This window comes from Oratosquilla oratoria, chromosome 42 (assembly GCF_046742065.1).
Source record: "Oratosquilla oratoria isolate Oo_2021 chromosome 42, ASM4674206v1, whole genome shotgun sequence".
Classification (NCBI taxonomy): Eukaryota; Metazoa; Arthropoda; class Malacostraca; order Stomatopoda; family Squillidae; genus Oratosquilla; species Oratosquilla oratoria.
Window position 1 is genome coordinate 10,132,882 of NC_134818.1, and position 18,988 is coordinate 10,151,869.

The 18,988-nt window shown below is 38.7% G+C and overlaps 1 protein-coding gene across 2 annotated transcripts in view; it reads right to left on the bottom strand.

Annotated features, from left to right (window-relative positions):
• The window catches only part of LOC143021443 (protein charybde-like), a 29,959-nt gene continuing 10,971 nt past the window's right edge, over nt 1-18,988 (bottom strand). For both annotated transcript variants that reach the window (XM_076178909.1, XM_076178910.1), the window contains 4 exons: nt 17,798-17,898; nt 11,282-11,397; nt 5,196-5,348; nt 1-2,003 (listed from right to left, as the gene is read on the bottom strand). In XM_076178909.1, coding sequence (XP_076035024.1) covers nt 1,931-2,003; nt 5,196-5,348; nt 11,282-11,397; nt 17,798-17,898 — 443 coding nt within the window. In that variant the 3' untranslated portion in view covers nt 1-1,930. The remainder of the gene's footprint in view (nt 2,004-5,195; nt 5,349-11,281; nt 11,398-17,797; nt 17,899-18,988) is intronic.

The window sequence follows — 18,988 nt, forward strand, 5'->3', positions numbered from 1 at the left end:
TTTTCTGGTCTTCCCTTAGTAATCTTTATTAAAGTTACACAGATGTTATTTTCAGTTTAAAAGATGTAATTTGTCACCACACTTTAAACACTTATTGGGGTATTGGAAAAGACATCGTTAACCTGAAACCATATATATGCTGATTGATCTAGTCTTGGAGCTCTCTTGCATTCAACCCACAGCCCTGAGGAACCCATAGATCACCCAGAGAAGAAATTTTGCACGGCCATATAAGATAATGTATTCTGTATCTTGTTCATGGTGACTACACCCAGGACATTTGGTATTGGTACAGTTTATTGTAGGGTGAAGATCTGACTGTGGGTGGGCTAATGTTATTATTATGTATCCTGGGAGTATTTTTCTTTGAGGTTGACATCCACGAGTATCTGGTTTAGTAGTGAGTGTTTTGGTCTTTAGAGTAATGTTTTTGTGATCTGTGTGTTCACGTTTCTCCAAGGTGTTGTGGGATGCTGGGGACAGGTTTTGGAAGATGTGAGTGTACTGCTTGGTGGTTTCTTGTTGCAGCCTCTATGTTGATGTTGTGATATAAACAATTAAATGGCAATATACAGGGAAAGAGCTATGCTTATGGGGTCTCATTTTTAACTCCATGAATGAAACTTGGTTTAGAATTTTATTAGATGAGTTTGTGGTTTTGAGGAGTCTTGCACAAAACTGATCTAACCATTTTCATGTACTGATCTTGGGGAGGGTTTTGTTTTAGTTTGTATACCTTAATGGTGTTGTTTTAATGTTATCTTTTATCATTCTCAAGACTTTGTTCTGTAGGTTTTCTTTTTATTTTGTACAGTAAAGAATCAAAGTGTGGATACATATTGATAATTACTGTATTGACTGTTATAGAAATATCTCATGGCAAAACCAATCTTTGATTAAAATGTAGGTCATGACTTCCATACCTAATAAATTATGTCAGACACTTGATAAGGAACATGAAATACCCTTCAGCAAGTGGCATATTAACTTATACTACACTGTCTTATACTCACTCTCTACAAAACACAACAAAACAATTCAACTAGTTAGGTGACTTATGAGCTAAACTGTTGGTCATAGCTGGTATCCTGAAGCTTGTGGGTTTCTTGCAAGACAGAACCAGGGCAATCAATTGACTGATTTCATATGGATGTTTAAGACTTACTACAAGTAAGCCTATTGGGAATTTGTCTCTATTTCAATTCAAGATACACTGACATGTATACATTTGTGTTCAGTACCTTCTTGGGGTATGGTCTCTACTGACATGCATTTTGGGCATGTGCACATAAAATAGATGTGGGTAACTGACATTAAAAGATTATTTGTGCTATGCTTGTCTTTCACTGAAAAAATACATTGACCAGCATGCTGTAGATCTTATACCACATTTATACCTTTGTAGGCTTATGTGGATGTTTCAACATACATAGAAATTTACAAGTATATGAATATTCATACATACACATAATTCTTAACATGCATGTAAGTACATAAATCTCTTTAATATATCTGCCTACTCCATAAAACATGCAGATATTCTTGAGTATCTTTACATTTTCCAACAATTGTCAACTATGCATAGTAGACTAAAAAAGTTGCAGGAGATAGTATGTCATTACCATTTAGTAAAAATACAGTACATGTTAAATTGAAGTTAACCTTTCCTCCAACCTCAATGGTGATGTACAGAAACTTCTCAAACAGTGTACATGTGTAGTGTTACTGTCATTTACTGGCAATAACATACAAATCTGTTCAATGTTTTAGATTTTTTTCTAATTTCAGTGGAGGTAGTGATTCAGATGAGGTAAACTTCTGAAAATAGCTAAATATGGTCTTTCTACATATCATTAAACAAAAAAATATTCACACTTGCTATATCTTGTGTTTTCTATGCATCTCATTTTTATTTTTGTTTTGGTCTGGTCTACATTTTTCGTTTCTCTAGCAAATATCCTGGGCTAATGTAGATGTTGGTGCTGCTTCCTTGTCCCAGGATTCTATAAAAAATGGAACAAGAAAAAATTGAAAATGTAAAAATTACATCCTTTGTACAATGGACATATAAAAAATGCAACATTCATGCCTGACAACAATAAAGGTTCCACTGTGGTTTGCCAAATACAATATTCAATGAAACTGTAAAACATCATTGCGTCATAAACTCTATTTAGTTTCTTCACTTTACAGTTATTATTCTGACTGTCACATGAATTTATTTATCTGAAGGAACTTAAGTCACCCTGAAGAGGTCAAAATGAGAATTCCTATACAAAAATTTTGACAATACTTGTGCATTTACACTGGGCAACAAGTAAGATAAATCAATCTATTGCTCCTCATCTTCTTGCAGAAGATCCATTGCCCCTCTGTGACCTGCAAGAGCAACCAGATTGGCTCCCTAAGTCCTTCAAGGAAGAAATATTATGTTGTTGTCTGGGTATGCCTAGGGTGAAGTACTGTAAGATGAGGTGTTTAGTGTAGTCTGTGTCCTAGTTGCACTCGGGAAGTTTGTTTTTGTGGACAGGCCTATGATGGTAACCAGAACATAATCATATTAGTGTGGTTCTTGTTTCTCATGAATGGTATTTTTTTTGAGGGGTTAATGTCTGGAAGGTTTTGATGGAGTAGGGTGTTTAGTGATCAGCCCTTTTGTGTTTATTGATCTGAATGTGAACATGTTTTTGCATGTGTTTGTTGGAAGAAAATATAATACATGTCACAGGATGTCACACTACAAGAAGAGAGATTTCAGCCATATGACATCACATACATTGCAGCAGCAGCACCAAATGGCTGTTGAGCATCAGGTCTAATGAGAACCTGACCAGTCCCACTTAACAATGGAATTAGGCCAACCTGACCTTGACCTCTTAGGACACCTGGTCCACACAATGATATGACCATTGAGAAGATTATGTCCACAGAAGGAATCATCCTTATATTTCATTTTTTAACCATGTATTACTAAAATATGCTATGTCCTTCTCTGTATCATAATTGTATATATTTTTGTTTAATATTGAGTGTATCACTCAACCATGTAAATACATACTTCTGTCACATTGTATATATATACTGTACTACAAAAACTTATGTAGTGGCAACCATCACATCCTTCATGGTCAATTTCCTTGCTTCAGCACAGATCATGACTGGCACTGCACAAGACAACTGGCTGTGATTTACTAGAGTAAATTCGTAGAACCAAACAGCCTTTACTTGCTCTGATATGCTCATCACCTCCAATGTGTAGAAGACAACCCTTCCACATGTTTTGGTGCAAGCGGTAAGTTGTTGTAGATGTCTGAGTAATATATTGCAGATGTAGATTTTTGTGTTCAGTTGGTCGTGTTTATGTGATATAATGACAAGAGAATAGAGGCTATAACTGAGAATGTGGGAGATGCTACAAGAATGAATATAATAAGAGATGAACAATAATGCTGCAATAGAGGAGATTCAAGTAACACTGATGGAGATGAAAGCTGAAAGGTACTTGGGGTGGATTGTTGTCACATGGAATGTCTGAGCACTCTCTACTCAAATCTGTGTCTTGCCCTCTCCCTGCCTTGTTCTACAAACCCATGTGTTTCACCATGGTCTTGGATCACAGGTTGGACTCTTCATTAGCAGTTATTACCCTCCCATATGAGAGCTCTGAGCCCACATATGTCTAATCTATGGGTAATGCTGTGACTTTACACACATACACACACACCCAACTCTTTGTCCACGAGAGCTGGAGTCCCAGTTTGCAGTGCACTGATGCTGAAATTATTTCAGCCCTGGGAAGGAATCAAATGGCACTGCACTATCAAGCAAAGCCCCCTTCATTCACCCCATCCTACCAATTTATATATTAAATGTAATCCTGTAAAAAGGTTACCACTGGAATGAAATACCTCACTGATACATGTGTTTGAAGACATGCAAATTTATGCAAGGACAAAACAATAGTAAAATTTTCATCTATATCATGTAGATGTTAAATAGAATACATAGTGGATTTGGTTTCTGCTCCTCATATGGCAAAACATATTTGTAAATAAAATATGATCAAGACTTGTTGCTAACTTGATTTCATGCAATTACCATGTAGACCTGTCTTCAAGTGTGACTTCATGATTAGAGAGAGAAAAAAAAAAAAAATCATTGCAAAGTTATGGAAATCACAAGCAACAAGTGCAGAGGGAAAGAAATAGGAAATTTATGGAATTACATGGCAATAGTAATCTGCAGAACTCGAACTATTTGGAACTTGTAAGCCCACTGTACCTCAAAATACACTGCAAATTTTCTCACTGAATCACTTATGAGCCAATCTGGTGGTGATAACCAGCTTCCTGCATGGGGAAAGCAGGTCTTCTGCAAGGAAGAACTGGAGCAATGGAATTTTTGCCCAAAATGGCCTTATGTATATGTAATGTACATGCTAAGGTGAGCTTATGCCAGGGGTTGCATAGCTGTAGCCTAAGCTGTCACTTTTGCTTTATGCATTTGGACTGTTGGGCCTGGTAACAGTCACTAGTGGCAATCAGAGAGGAATGTGAGTTTTGAACCCACCACTAAGTGAATGCGAGACCAGCATGCTTCAGATTATGACACCTGCGCACAATGTACATGCTGAATAACTTTTAAATCAAGGGACTTCATCTGTTTACCAAAAGGCAGTACTTTTTTACAACTTGTGATAAACTCGTTAAGTTTCATAATGCTTGGATTTTTTATTTAACATCATTAACTAATCCTCTCAGAGCAGACTATGATGTTGCCACATAAAGGAGGACTTTGTGAAGCTAGAAATTTAATGTAGTATGCCTTTATTACATTTTCACTTTGCCACAAGGCAGCCTTGAACTGCCTCCCCTCTTGACCTTTCAACTTGGGATGTTGTAAATCATTTGGCGAGTGAGCATCCCACTTACAAAGTAAATAAAGCGAATACACTTACAATACTACCTTGTTTCTACAGTACTTACCAACAGCCAATTTTCTTCTTTAATGTTAAAAAAAGTTGACTTACAATTCCTAAATTATGTATTTATTTGTATTCCTCAGTTTTTCTTTAGATTAATTTTTACATTTCATAAAGAATGTTAATGGATCAAGCATGATTAAAGATCTCTAGATTATTCAGAATAAAAATTATATATATATATATGTTATGGTTTCATAAATTTAGTACATACTTGAAAATGGGGTGGACTGATTTGGGTTGTGTTGAAGCTCTGGTGAGCTGGAGATGAAGATGAGTTGTTGAAGTGATATGAGGGTCGCACTTGATCTTACCAACACTCACTCGCTCTTCTCCATCAGCATATTCAATGTGCAGGGTGCAGCCTCTGCAAATTCAATGCAGGATTGTTTAACAACTAACACATTGTTCTCTTAAAATATACAAAATATAAACAGTTTCAGCAGAAGCTACAGACACTGACATCCATTTTAAATAAAACATTCAAAGAAACTGTATCACTTTATCAATCAATCAATCTATCTATTGCCCCTGGTCTCTCATCATGAAGGCCTTCATCCTTTAATTCAGATGAAAAAGTAAATTATCTGTAACTCTCACTTCCACAAAAAATAAATAAATAAATAAAATAAATTAAAGGAATAAGTAAATAAAAAAAATAAAAAAATGAAGTTTCTTAGATGTACTGAGCAATCTTCTTGTGCCCTTTTTGTAAGTCATTAACAGATATCCTTTAATACATATATATTTTAATCTATGCCAACAGAACATTCCTGTTAAGAAGAGAGAGAAAGAGAGAGAGAGTATTATTTACTGTTTTCTGATCATGTATGGTTCACATATTCTGATATATGAATTGTTGAAGTCCATATTAAGTATATACATTACCAGATGAAAAAAGTAGTAACATAGAAAATATAAAATTCTCCAAATAACAAAAATGTCAGTAACTACTCAATTTCAGACTTAGTTTCCTGCAGGACTGGTCTATCCTCTGGGAGGGCAATACAAACTTGTACCTCATCACAGTGCCCTAATTAAAACTTAATATTTCATGTATGGTAAGTGTGTGGAGCTTTGGGCATATTGAAACTGAATTGCAGTGGTTAAGTAAATTGACTGAAATCATATAATCAACCTGGCCATAATGAATAGGTGCTAGTACTGAAATGAGACACTGGTGCCTCTGATATCTGTCATTACAGTGAGGGGTTAGGAAACCAGGGGAACATATGCTTAACAACTGCCTAACACTTTAACAGGGATCAAATGCAAGTTTTTGCACCCGATGCAGGAAAGTTACCCCATGTTTCACCTAAACTCTATAATGGTTCAATGAATCGAATCCATTACCCTTGGTGTCTCTTGCAAATTGACCCACAATCTTCAGATAATCGGCATCAGCCTCTGGGTGGGTCTACGAGTATAAGTCACTCAGTGAAGATGTATTGTGTTTTCCACAATAGTTATTTGTAAGTTATTACTGCCAACATATAATTCTGGCAACTTTGTGAACCTGTGATTGGAGATGGTTAAAGAAAATGGAGAAAAGTGGGAGGTGAGCCAGCTGTTGTTTGCAGACGACACTGCGCTTGTGGCAGGATCGGAGGAGGGATTGAGGAAGTTGGTGACAGAGTTTGGGAGAGTGTGTGATAGAAGAAAGCTGAAGATAAATGTGGGTAAAAGTAAGGTGATGAGATGTACAAGAGGTGAAAGTGGCAGTAGATTGAGAGAAGCAAGTAAATGCCTTGATGTATTAAAAAGTGTAATGAGAAATAGAAATTTGGGAATAGATGCTATGAGGAGATTGTATGAAGGAGTGACTGTGCCGACAGCACTGTATGGGGCAGAAACATGGAACATAAGAGAGAAGAGGTTTGAATGTGTTTGAGATGAGGCGTCTCAGATGTATGATAGTGGTTACTAGGCTGGATAGTGAGAAATGAGGTGAGGAGGAGAACAGGGATGGAAAGGGAGTTGGGAGATAGGGTGGATGAAAAAGTATTGGGACGGTTTGGACATATGGAAAGAATGAGTGAAGAAAGATTAGTAAAAGAGGTGTGGAAGGTAGATGTGGAAGGAGTGAACATGCGGGGGCGACCTAGGATGAGATGGATGGATGGGGTAAAAATATTATTAAAAGCTGCAGCTAAGGAATTAAAAGATAATGACGATATTGTAATCCGTCGGGCTGACAAATCTTCCATCTTTGTGATTTTGGACAAAGAGGACTACATGAACAAAATGATGAACATACTGGGAGACACTACAAAATTCAAGCAGATCACGAAAAATCCTACAAATGACCTCAAGACCCGTCTTAACCGTATAATAAGATGCAACAATAGTACTATCGGTTCGCCTAAACTCTCTCTCATTGATGGGGATTACAAACTTGGTTATGCTTATGGGAACGTCAAGACCCATAAACAAGGATTCCCTCTTCGCCCTATTATCAGTCAAATACCATCTGTCACTTACAAACTCGCAAAACGCCTGAACGAACTCATCACCCCTTACACCCCTGTTTCTTACAGTTTAAAGTCTTCATATGAGTTCCTCGACATTTTAAGGTCTACGCCACCTTCTGGTGTCATCGGTTCTATGGACGTGGTCAGTCTCTTCACCCACGTCCCCGTGGATGAAACTATTGACATGATTTGTAGTAGGATCTACCACGACAGAGAAGCAGGAGACACCCCCTTGGCGATACCTGAAAACACACTTCGCTGTCTCCTTCGCGCGTGTACCAAAGAAGCCCCGTTTTATGGACCTGATGGTAATATGTATGTCCAAATTGATGGTGTTGCCATGGGGTCCCCCTTAGGCGTCCTCTTCGCTAATTTTTATATGGGCACCATAGAAAGGAGAATATTTCTGCATCACCCCGAACTTCTACCTTCTGTATATGTAAGGTACGTAGACGATGTTTTCATTAGTGCAGAAAATGAAAACAGTATTTTACAAATCGTGAGCACTTTTAAACGTCATTCCTCCCTTGACTTCACCCATGAACTCGAAGCCAATTATAGACTCCCCTTTTTGGACGTTTTAGTTCACCGAGGCCCTCACTCTTTCTCCACCGAAGTATATGTGAAGGCTACAAACCTGGGTTTTTGTCTCAACGGTGCTAGCGAGTGCCCAGAGAAATACCGCAGGAGTGTGATAAATTCCTTTGTTAAAAGAGCCCTCACACATTCTTCTACTTGGACTTCCACCCATGCTGAATTGCAGAGAGTCTCACAACTCCTTGCCAATAATGGTTACTCAAAACAATTGGTTGATGAGACAATAAAGCGACATCTAGACAGTTTCGTGACACAAGCCCCCTCCACAACAGAAAAACCTTGTCATATTTCCCTCTTCTATAAAAACTTCATGTCTTCCGCACATAAAGAAGACGAAAAGGCTTTAAGAAAGATCATCAGCACACATGTCATCCCTACAGACCCCCATGCCATCCTGAAGCTCATCATTTTTTACAAAACAAAAAGAACATCAAGCCTCATCATGAAAAATAGTTGCCTCCCACAGACAAGGCCTTTACAAGAGGTGAATCTTATATACCAATTCCATTGCAACTTTGGTGACTGCAGTCGTCTCAGTTCAGGGCATATAGGGTCAACTACTACCACCTTGTCAAAAAGGATGACGGCACATTTACAGGATGGGGCAATACTCCGTCACACTAGTAACACACATGGACACTCCCTCACCAGGCAACAACTAGAAACACAAACAACAATACTGTATCGTGAACAAGACAGAAGGAGATTAAGGATGGCTGAATCAATTTTTATTCGTCTAGATCAACCCTCCATCAATATCCAGCTACAGCCTGAAGTTTCTCTCCCATCAATGAGGAAGCCCAACCAGCAACCTACAGGGAACCCGTCGGCACTCCGTGGGTAACTAGGCGGACACGACATCCTCCCCCGCCACACCTCATATGACTTCCTGTCCCAGTGTTTCTTCGCGGGTACAAAATCTCCCCCGCCACACCTCGTATGTCATTCCTGTTTTCACAGTGTATATTGTAACTCCTGAAGATGACCTCTGATTGGGTCGAAAGACGTCTAGAGTAAACACCATGTACCTTGGAGATTCTATCAATACCCTGACCTCCAACCTCCGCTCTCTCATTCGAAATATCGAGAGTACTTCTTACAAGTTGAACAATGCTACTACTGCTGTAGACTTCAACAAAGCCTGTATTCAAAATGGCCTCCTTCCAATATATATATATATATATATATGTATATATATATATATATATATATATATATATATACACATATATATATATATATACATATATATATATATATATATATATATGTGTGTGTGTGTGTGTATGTATATAAAAGAGCGAGTGACGTTAAAGTACCCCTATCATGGAGTGATGTTGCAACAGTGCGGAGATCTGGGGCCGTGCATAATAGTTGTTTGGATCTTGTAATAGCATTACAAACATGTGGACTTCTGCTCGCAAATACATACTCTTCTACCACTCCAGATAGGACACGCCAAGTTATCAAAAGATCGTGACTTTCTGGAGAACTTGTAAGATCCTCAGGCGGCGCATGCCTGATTCAATAATCCAACTATCGCCAAAAGAGGTCGGTGACACGGTGTCTAGACCAGCGTCGCCAGTTTACTTCCGTAGTTCATAAGAGAAACTGGAGAATCTTAGGGGATGACTAAAATGTTTAATATTTCCAATAATAATATCAAAGTTTGAACTGAAAACATTATTTAGGTTACTATTTATACTGTTGAACAGATGAGAAAAAAAATGCAATACTTGTTCACTCGATTCGCATTCATGACAATCTCAATGCGAATAAGCCCCTTATTTTATTTTTGTATCGCTAGTATATTGAAATATTGTTACTTGTGACTCGGTCTATATTCTTTACATTTGTTGATTAATTAATTCGTATTGGTATTTGGCTTTAACTGCTTTTAAATTTATCTAATATTGAAATAAATCAAATCATACACTGACGAGATGTAGCTCCCAACATCGAATTCACCTTCCAGAACTATTCATATTTACCGATATTGTGACTGATATTAATGTCTGCTAGGTTATATTTCAATGTTTCGCTTTTGCCAGACTGCCTGATTTTTTCTACATTAACGACGGGAATTTAAAATGCGCATTGTTTTAGTTGCTTCCCATGCGCCCTCGAAATGTTAGCACAAACAAATAAACAAAATACCTCAAGAAAGAATAGAAACAAGAAAATGGGAAAACCAGATGAAATGTACATTTCGATAGACAAAAGTTAACAATCAAACCAAGATACTATAGTGTTGGTAATGTATAAAATACAAACATGAATGATAATGGAATAAAATAATCACTTATGCTTACGACAAATGTAGTGCAATTACGAAGCGCAAGATACATCAAAACATCACTCTCAATACGTGATATGGTCCGCATATGTTTATTTATAACAAGTGTTTATGTGCCAAAGATGGGTACGGGCTATGGTGGCCATGACAAAAATAAAACTGTATACTTTAAACCCTTCTGCCCTGATGTGGAATTCCACACTTTAGTTGTTGTATCTTACTTGATTATTTATTTAACTATTCATCTACTGGCTTATCATTATTTATTTTGTTTTCTAGTATGGTGAGATGTCGCTGTAGCGGATTGGTTTCGATCTGCCACTTGTGTTACTTGCCTTGGTAGTGTGTAGGGGAAGAGTTTCGGAAAAGGTCCCTAAGGGTTCCGCAAGAACAAGTGAGATAAGCTAATGTACTTTTGATTTTTTATTTAATTTCATATACGTAATATAATTAGACACGCACGACATATTCTTGGTTATTGTAATAATGTAATATAGACATCATCCTATCTAACCTATTATTACGATGAAAATAAAATTAGAAAGATATGGTATATGTGGTTTTTTTTTTTTGCGCAGGGGTTCATTGAGACATTCAATTTATTCTAAAAGGTTACGCAAGGGTAAAAGGTTGAGAAACGCTGGTTTAGACGCTTCTCGGTACAAATTTCTAAACATGGATTTGACCTCAGGATAATACATTATCTCCGTTGGTTGATTTTTCCCCCCTAAATCAGATTGTAGGTATGTGAAATACGTGCTGACGTTAAAAAAATCCGGCCTTAAAACCTGAAAAAACCCTGACCAAATACTATCATTTAGGTTTTAGTGTTATGAAATAAGGATACAAGAAGGTTCCTAGAACTATGACGGTATTTTACTTGAGAGAGAGAGAGAGAGAGAGAGAGATTGTTTATTTTTGTTTTCTTTTTCTTACCTGACGCCATGTTTCTCTCCCTCTGCCATGCGCACGACATCCCTTCCCAGTCGGTTGAGAAAATCGGCGGGAAGAAGCAAGGACACAGACCTCGCTCCACCCTGACATCCCGGCATCTGTGGGATTTTACATCGTTGGATCATAATCTATGACGTGAGATTCCATAAGTAAGACTTACTCATAACTATTCTACATATAGGGATGAACATGACAATCAGAAGGGAAATCATTCAGACTTTAACATAAATTAATATAAATTTAGACAAACTGAAGATTACAGACAGAATCACATGTAATTTGGTAAACACCGCCCACCTACAAACGAATTTACAAAGGACTACAAAGGCGGAGCATGCCGACAGGAGACCTTTTGGTCCATATCTAGGTCGGATGCGAAAAAAATCATAATAATAAAATAATGAATAAAAACTATAATAATGTAAATAACAAATAAAATACATAAATAAATGCATAGGTATAGTTAAGTAATAAACAAACAGGTAAATAGTAAATAATAATAAATTAACATATAACTAATAATAAATGAAAGTCAGACAGACAAATGATAACAAAACAAAAACAAATATAAAATAAATTATAATCATTACAGCAGAATTTGTCGAAGTTCTTTAATTTGACATAAAAAAAAAAACACCTGAACATCTTAAACAAATTGCATAAAAAATTAAGACTATTAAGGAAAAGAAATAAAACGTGAACGGCAAATAACGATTATAGTAAAAACTGTACACACAATGGAGAACATAATTCACAATAAGAAATGCAAGTTGATGTATTTTTTTGTTTAGGCAAGCAAAGCATTTCGAAGAACCGCTGAACTACTGTATATCAACAAATCATATAACCCAAGTTAAAACCATCAATGATCTAAAAACAATTGGAGAAAATACGCGCAACCCCACGAGCGTACCTTTCCTGTACTAAAATTAGGTTTATACGAACTTTCACGTCACACACTGCATGACCCACGCGCATTCCCTGTCACCTATGCATCCCCCTACACTCCCACCTTCGCTCAAACTCGTCATGTATCTATGGGTTTTCTTTTGCTACCTTTATGCATCATGACAAATTATCATTTCATATATCACTGACATAATGCACTATCACAATGTATTATTTGTCTAGGAACAATGTCGTTTCAGTTTGACTCGTCTACTTTTCAGCTGGATTATTTCTGCTTCTTGGCGCAAACATTTTCATTTGTCTTCACTGGCCCAAGTCCCCCAACTCCTCTCGAGTTTCCACTTCCTCTACGAAAATAAATTCTTTACTTCGGCTCAGCCAAGGCCTCTCTCTCTCTCTCTCTCTCTCTCTCTCTCTCTCACTCACACACACACACACACACACGGTGTGGTGGTTCCGCAGTCGACTGCTAATGCGGCGATTCGAGTTCCGAGTCTCACCCTTGTCTGAAATATTTAGCATCGCTTCAATGCGATCCGTCACCCCAACTTTGGTGGTCAAGGATCGCCGCATAGCTATATAGCTCTCATCCGGCAGGGTACTAGCATCCGAAAAATCTATCTATTAAAAATACTCCAATAGAACACAATAACATACACCAATACTTCTACATGACACATAACATTACATTGTGATCGACGCCAATTACCCTACCAGATGAGAGTTCAAATATTGCCTGAACCATACTGTGACCTTACACACACACAAAACCGTCCCTTCGCTCAGGAGAGTAACGAATTGTGGCAGTATCAGTGAAAACGTTTTCAATTCGGGAGCAAGCGCAGGTGCACTGTTTATGTAAACAGTATACGTACATATCTAATTATAGTACAACAGGAAAAGAGCATTGCTCATTGGATCCTGTAATTTATTATTTTATTCCATCGCTTGACATGATGACCTCAGTCCATGCAAGATGAGACGTAATGATTGATGATCAACATCAGGGCGAGTACGTGGCCCCAAAATGCAATGACATCACAATTGTGTAGTGTCTGAGTTTGCGCGGGTCGGCGCGTCTGTCTTGGCGCGTTGTGGCTGTCGTTATGACGTTTCTTGCCAAGATGCAACGCTCCTCTCCCCCCCCCCCGGCGCACTGCGGCACGCCATTGCAACCTGTTGGATCTATCATTCACCTAGAGTGGGAGTTTGTGCACTGGCTTAAGTGTCATACTGGGATATTTTTCTTCCAAACTCCAATTAATTGGTGGTACCGTCCACCTCCAGAACTTTATCCGTCATAAAGAACTATTGCAAACTATTCTGTTCCCCCATAACAAAAAAGAAAACAAAATCTCCTTCAGCACATCACTGTGGGCTGCAAATATGCTTCGATAGTCGGAGGACAAATAGCTCAGTGTGAGCCGCAACAGACGACAAAATCAGTCCAGAGTAATTTTTAATGCAGCAGTATTTCTCTGATGGCTTGCTCATACGTTGTCTGATCGCCAAAGCAAGACCTAAGCCCAACCAATGCATAATAGGCTCACGACTCATCCGTATGGAAAGACGCAAACCTTGGTGATGAAGGCCAGATTGTGGTTCTGGCGGACCCGCCAAGTCTTCCAAAAAAACAGCCGAAGCTACTGGAAAGAGTCGAATAACTTCGTCGGTAACTGAACTGTCAGAAATAAGCAAACACCGAGTTGCCTCCTTCACCATTGGTCAAATGCTGAGCTTTGCACACGTCATCATGACCGGTTCGCCAACTGAAGTCTTCTATTTTAGCAGTGCTCATAACCAGTCCTATACGTGAATAGGCTCACATATAATGCCGAGTGTGTTTGAGCCTCCTTCCTGTGGCTTACAAATGCTGCCATGTCAGCATACTCCAATTGAAAGGTATCAGGGACATGTGTTTTAGCACGTGTTCCCCTGGTTTAATACGTTCCCATTTCACTTAGTGTTGATGGGGGCTCCAGTTTAATTCACAAAGTTGTTGTTGTTGTAATACAATTGGGTCATAGTATATTGAAACTGATGACAGCCTATCCCGTACCATGATCACAGAACGGACAGCTCAAGTTTGGGCTTCGCGGTTCCTCTGATCAAGTGGCCTGATTTTGAATCTTTGATCTCACCATGTGATCACTGATCAGTAGAGGCTTCTGTTCGTCTTATCACCTTTATGATGAGCATATTTTCTCTTCAGTGTTTGCTGTCGTTGTCCATTGTCTAGTAGGTACTAGAGTCGGGTGAGGATGTTTCCACGTAGCCATGTAGTATTGTATTTGTCCCGGAGGAAGAACATGTTAGTGATAGCGAGTGCTTAAAGCAAAAACTGTGAAGTCTTATTGTGTTACTATAGCACTGTCCCACACCATGCTTTCCAAACACTCCTTCCCCAAATGCCCCCCCCACCCCCCACCCCCAGCATGCATGCCGTCCAGTATGGTGACCTTGTCATCCGGTGGTATGTGTTGGACCCTAAAGTGTAAACTTTCTGTTGTCAGCTCATCAGTTTGTTTAGTAGGTGCGTAGATGATTAGCAGAACGGTAAAGTGGGATGTTGCGAGGTGTATAAGCCATGTCATAAATCTCTCACTGAACTCCATTGGTACGTTAGATATACTGAAAAACTGGGAAGTGGGAACAAGCCTAACACAGTGGATTATTTTTTTTTTTATCACGTGAGTGCCCTGTATAAGAAATGGCCAGCTGTCGGGTAGTCGTCATACTTAAGGTAATTCTGTCTTCACAACAGGACTAAAGTTATTGCAATTTGCGTGTTGGGCCCTGAGTAGAGATAAGTTGGTCGAGCCAAGCAATTTTCTCGAATTCAACCATGCTACATTTAAGGTCTTTCATTCCTCTGTTATTTTGGCCAATAATAGGGGTAACCTGGTGACCGTGGTGCCCCTCCACAGGAAAGCGGTTAGACAATCAATCAAGTTCTAGGTCTCCTTTTATCAATCTCTCCTCGAGATGCGAGGTGGATAGTGCTATCCCTAAACAGGGCTACCCAGTCACCCGAAGAAATACCAAAGCAAGGTCACTGCTCCGGTTTTGGCCTACCTCCGATCATGCGCACCAGGATGCCAAAATATACAGACTGACGGACGATCCGTGACCTGCTCCTGTAACTAGCAAATCTATTGACACACGATTTAGGTGGATGACGCGATGTACCGAGGAAGGGTGGCGGCGAAAGGCGCTAAACAATGGATGAGGGCATGGAGGTGAAACACACGTGCTGCTCATGACTAAGGTGGGAGGAAGGGGGGTGCACAGTCTTTGGCCAGTCTGTTCAGTCGCGCGCGCACACACACACAAATACATTATATATATATATATATATATATATATATATATATATATATATATATATATATATATATATATATATATATATATATATGAGAGAGAATGTGGGCGGGGAAGGGCAAAACGAAGATGTGTTAGGAATAGAGTTTATTGCCCTAACGTTGCGACCAACTTGGTCTTCTTCAGAGGACTACAGCATTACGTTAGGGCAATAAACTCTATTCCTAACACATCTTCGTTTGCCCTTCCCCACCCACATTCTCTCTCATTTGTCTGAAATAATCTTATATATATATATATATATATTGTATGTGTATATATGTATGTATGTATCTATATATATGTATATATATATATGTATATATATATGTATATATATGGACCATGGACGGGTACTGCAAGATGTGCGTAAGAAAGAATCGTCTCCCCTCCTCGCCCGACAACATTATTAATCTCCATGTAGGGGTGCAACCAAGATAGGCTGACACTCGATCACCACACGGGGCCTAGGATATCTATCAACTTCGACTGCATTTCCTCCACCTTTTCAAACGCGAAATGACAACCGGCGACTGCTCCCCTATTACAAAACTGATCAGAGAAACTGATATGGCACGGAAGTCTAATGTTTCTTCCTAGAGATCTCTAGGGATGGCGTTGCCATTCATTGTCGTGCTTTGGGTTTCCAGTGAAATGAAATTCGAGGCAATGCATATACAGTATATATATACATATATATATATATATATATATATACACAAACAAACACACACTTCTCACCTTGGCATTATCAACAGTTTTATTTTACCAAATCAGATAAGGTGCCGACACGCAATTGCACAATCAAGTCCTTATTGATTTTTTTTTTCCATATTGAATACTTCACTGAAAAGCCCTTGAAGCTTTGGTCAATTGCAATTTCCTTAAAGGGTTTTGCGTTTTTGGCACTGTTTGGTGGGGAGGGGGAGGGGGGGGGGGAGCAACGGTCGCCTCTCGAGCTATTTCCATTTCGGCATCCTCCTGAAGATCTATTTAAGACATGAATGACTCAAGGCCACCTTGGCACCATCTGCCAGGAAGAATGCGAATTACTTGCTCTGTGTATCTTTTAGGTTTCGCTTGTCGCGTCCAGTTACACGTCTTCTGAATACAAAGAATTTTCCATGGAGGCAAAAGTCATTTCAATAGAATCCTATTGTCTATTGCAAGGGTTCTCAGCCTTACTTGGCTCATTCACCCCTTTCACCATTTGTCTGAATGTCATTCCCCCCTCCTTTCCAAGATTGCCGGTTTCAAAAAGTGCATTCTAAATAATATGCAAATATTACTAAAAACCCTTTTATTTTTTCCAAATTAGTATATATTTTCCCCATATTAGTATAATTCCAGCCCAGGTGACAGGCCAGATAGGCCAAAACCTATAATTGCTTTCCTCACCCCATAAGCTGACTGTGGTCACAATACACCCCCAGAAAACCCAAAATTCCCCCCTGGGTGTGAATTTCACCCCTAATGAGAACCCCTGGTCTATTGGGTAATCCATATCGTGACTCGTTCGGTTTGAAATATTTCTTTCACCTAATCATATTCTTTATAGATTTTTATTTGCTTCTTTTATCTTTTTATATGCTGAGTAGAAATAGGATTAAATTAATTTCTTAATATCCTCTTGGCCTTCCAACCCTCTGGTGAACTCTTGTCTGAATAAAATCGTCTAATATTAATTAAAATATTTTAAACATGTCCCAGTATTCAACATGTGTCCCTATGAGGGCATTGGGGTTCGATTTAGCTGGGGCGCGCTGAGATGGGTTCGATCTACTGTACAACGGCCATTGACGGCTGCTTGCCCTTGCCCTTGTCTCAACATACGGGTCAAAGAAAATGGGTTTCGAATGCGACTAAATGCCAGGCTCATATTTTTTTCTATTTACCATTCTTTATCTCGATGATCAAATACTTCATTTGTCATAAGTAAACGCCATCAGACTTATTTTTCGTAAATCATTATACCGATATATTTAATTTGCAAAAATTAACCTTAAATTCATGGGAACTTTTGTTAAGTGGACATCACCGTAGAAAATAAAGTTTCAAATCAATATCGGCAAAACCGTGGAGTATGAAACGTTTTTTTTTGTAAATTGATTTAGATATAATTTGTCACAAATCAAGTGAAATAACAATAATATACAAGTGAAACAAAATAAAAAATTAAAATACAATTAAATAAATCAATAGACGTCCGTCATTCCATCGACTTACCTGCTGCAGTCGATGTCTTGCTTTCTTGACGAGGCGCCAAATATGGCGCGTCAAGAGGTTGGCTGCAGCCTCATCTTCCATGCCCCGGAAATCATAGAAATCTTTGAAAAGAGAGAAAGAGAGGTCGATCAATCCATTGCCCCTCTCCTGTAAGAGACCCGCGGCCCTCAATAAGCCGGCCACGGTTAACAGCTACCATATGAGATATTGTGTAAATATTTCAGGAGCGTGTAGGGTAGAATAATATGATGTGTTCTGTGTAGTGGTTGCATCTAGTTATCTAGCGTGTTGCCCAGACAAATTTATGTTCAGATTTATTACCGGGTGGAGCCCTGAACGTATATGTGCCAGCGTAATTATATATATTTTTAAATTATATTTCTTTTGGGTCATTTTATAGAATAGTTTGATTATGTTTAGTATTTAGCAGTTTGCTGTTTGTTTCGTGTTATGTATAAGTTATTTTGTATAGAAATGTGGACTATTGGGGGATTATCTTTTGTAAATATCTATTATTTCCCGAAGGCTTAACGGTCATGTCGGGAAGTCTTTCGAAGGATTAACGTTGTCCATTCTGAGCAAATGGCGTTGTTGGTATCTAGGCAGTTGTAAGATCCGAATTCTCACATAATTTGTGCTCCTTCTCTGGTTGTGAGACTGGAGCATAGGATACAGACTTGAATAAGCGCCTCGACGTGTTTGGTACAAAGTGCCTTCCAGGAATGATTGAGTATCGCTGGAACGAATATGTACCAAAACCCAGACCACATAATTCGTGAATGGGAAGGCGAGTGCGTGGGAGCTTGCTTGTGGTAGCAGTGGGGACTGACGACAACGCGTGAGTGAAGTGAAGCTCCTCTAGGCGTATGCCCTCGATTCATCATGAAAGATGATAATTCTGGGCCCCCGAGTTCACTGGATCACAGTCATGTCCGCGGACTCTGCATGTCGCGCTAGGACAGGTGGCGGCATACGAGGCATTCTAGCTAGCAAAATGAATACAAATCTAATACCGTGGTAGTAAATATATATATATATATAAATATATATATACAGTATATATATATATATATGCAACAGTAATCACATAAAACACGTGAATAGATATTTTGCTGAAACCACGAGGAAATCAAATATCGTTGTTTCAGCAATATATATATGCACACTCGTGTACATATATAATTTTAATAC